At 36.7% G+C, this 2,371-nt stretch overlaps 1 protein-coding gene across 1 annotated transcript in view; it reads right to left on the bottom strand.

Annotated features, from left to right (window-relative positions):
• SEMA6B (semaphorin 6B) overlaps window positions 1–2,371 on the bottom strand; it is a 188,896-nt gene that overhangs the window by 21,268 nt on the left and 165,257 nt on the right. Inside the window, 3 exon segments of the mRNA XM_081941654.1 lie at window positions 23–61; window positions 63–191; window positions 2,113–2,330. Coding sequence (XP_081797780.1) covers window positions 23–61; window positions 63–191; window positions 2,113–2,330 — 386 coding nt within the window.

The following is a 2,371-nucleotide window of genomic DNA, read 5'->3' as shown; positions in this document are numbered from 1 at the left end:
CAGAGTGGTTTTTGTCTAGCACACGTGGTTTCTAATCTGCCTGTGGTTTATTCTCTTACCGTGGTTTAGGAACGAGCTCTTCCGGTACCGGGGTCCAAATAGATTCGGGAGATTTTTGTTCCCGGAAGCGACCTTCGAAAACAGATGCAATTTGGGCCATGTCGTATGCGCAGACGGCCGAGCCGGGAATGCTGCAAAGACACACACACACACACACACGTACGTGTTGGGAAGGCAAACTGTGTAGCTCCAGATCACTAGATCCCAGTTGCGTTTTGGAGTTTTCTAAGCTACCGTACTTAAGATTGAACCCAATGTAGAACTTACAACTTAGAATATTAGGGTTGGAAGGTACCTTGGAGGTCTTGTAGTCTAACCCCATGCTTGAGCAGGAAACCCTATACAATTTAAAACATTCTATTCTATTCCAATCCACTCCATTCTATTCTGTAATTCTATTCTATTCTATTCTATTCTATTCTATTCTATTCTATTCTATTCCTGTCCTGTCCTATCCTAATCTATTCCTATTCTATTCCTATTCCTATTCCATTCTATTCCTATTTTTATTCCTATTCTATTCTATTCTATTCCACTCCACTCCACTCCACTCCATTCTATTCTTATTCCTATTTCTGTTCCTATTCTATTCTATTCCACTCCACTCCATTCTATTCTATAATTCTATTCTATTCTATTCTTATTCCTGTCCTATCCTATCCTATCCTATCCTATCCTATCCTATCCTAACCTAACCTATTCCTATTCCTAGTCTATTGCTATTCCTATTTCTGTTCCTATTCTATTCTATTCCACTCCATTCTATTCTATAATTCTACTCTATTCTATTCTTATTCCTATCCTGTCCTATTCTATCCTAATCTATTCCTATTTTATTCCTATTCCATTCTATTCCTATTTCTATTCCTATTCCTATTCTATTCCACTCCACTCCATTCTATAATTCTATAATTCTATAATTCTATAATTCTATAATTCTATAATTCTATAATTCTATAATTCTATAATTCTATAATTCTATAATTCTATAATTCTATAATTCTATAATTCTATAATTCTATAATTCTATAATTCTATAATTCTATAATTCTATAATTCTATAATTCTATAATTCTATAATTCTATAATTCTATAATTCTATAATTCTATAATTCTATAATTCTATAATTCTATAATTCTATAATTCTATAATTCTATAATTCTATTCTTATACTTATTCCTATTCCTGTCCTATCCCATCCCATCCCATTCCAATCCAATCTAATCTATTCCTATCCTATTCTATTTCTGTTCCTTTTCTATTCTATTCCACTCCATTCTATTCTGTAATTCCATTCCATTCTATTCTATTCTATTCTATTCTATTCTATTCTTATACTTATACTTATAATTCTATAATTCTATAATTCTATAATTCTATAATTCTATAATTCTATAATTCTATAATTCTATTCTTATACTTATTCCTATTCCTGTCCTATCCCATCCCATCCCATTCCAATCCAATCTAATCTATTCCTATCCTATTCTATTTCTGTTCCTATTCTATTCTATTCCACTCCATTCTATTCTGTAATTCTATTCTATTCTATTCTATTCTATTCTATTCTTATACTTATACTTATTCCTATTCCTGTCCCATCCCATCCCATCCCACCCCACCCCAATCTAATCTATTCTATTCTATTTCTATTTCTGTTCTTATTCTATTCTATTCTATTTAAAAAAATATCCAGTGTTGGAGTACCCACAACTTCTGGAGGCAACTTCTCTTCCACTGATTAATTGTCCTCACTGTTAGGAAGTTTCTCCTTAATTCCAGGTTGCTTCTCTCTCTTTGATTAGTTTCCATCCATCGCTTCTTCTCCTGCCTTCGGGTGCTTTGGAGAATAAGTTGACCCCCCCCTCTTCTTTGGGGCAGCCCTTCAAATATCACTATCCTGTCTCCCTTACTGCTTCTTTTCACCAGCCTAGACTAGATGTAAACAGCGGGACTGTCGTGGGAATTCTGGGCGTTAAAGTCCACAAGTCTTAAAGTTGTCAATGTGGAGACCCCTGTTTTGTGATGCCCACCTCAACCGCCCAGCTCACCTGTTGGTGGGTGTGGAGAAGACAGCCATCACCATTGGCCTCCCCTCGATCTCCACAATGTCCGTGACCGACTGGATGACGTTGAAGTAGAAGTGAGAGTCTCCCGGGACGGAGCAATTCAGACGCGCTTTGAGGAAGGACGTCCACTGTTTCTCCAAGACCCTCTGGGACCCGCCCATGTCGTTCTTGCAAACTCGGGCCACCCTGGAAACCACCATCTACGCAGTGGGGAGAAGAAAGAGGGGAGGAGCTGAATTTC

Source organism: Natrix helvetica, assembly GCF_964273705.1.
Source record: "Natrix helvetica genome assembly, chromosome: 1".
In the NCBI taxonomy this organism is placed as follows: Eukaryota; Metazoa; Chordata; class Lepidosauria; order Squamata; family Natricidae; genus Natrix; species Natrix helvetica.
This window is presented reverse-complemented; position numbering and strand designations above follow the sequence as displayed.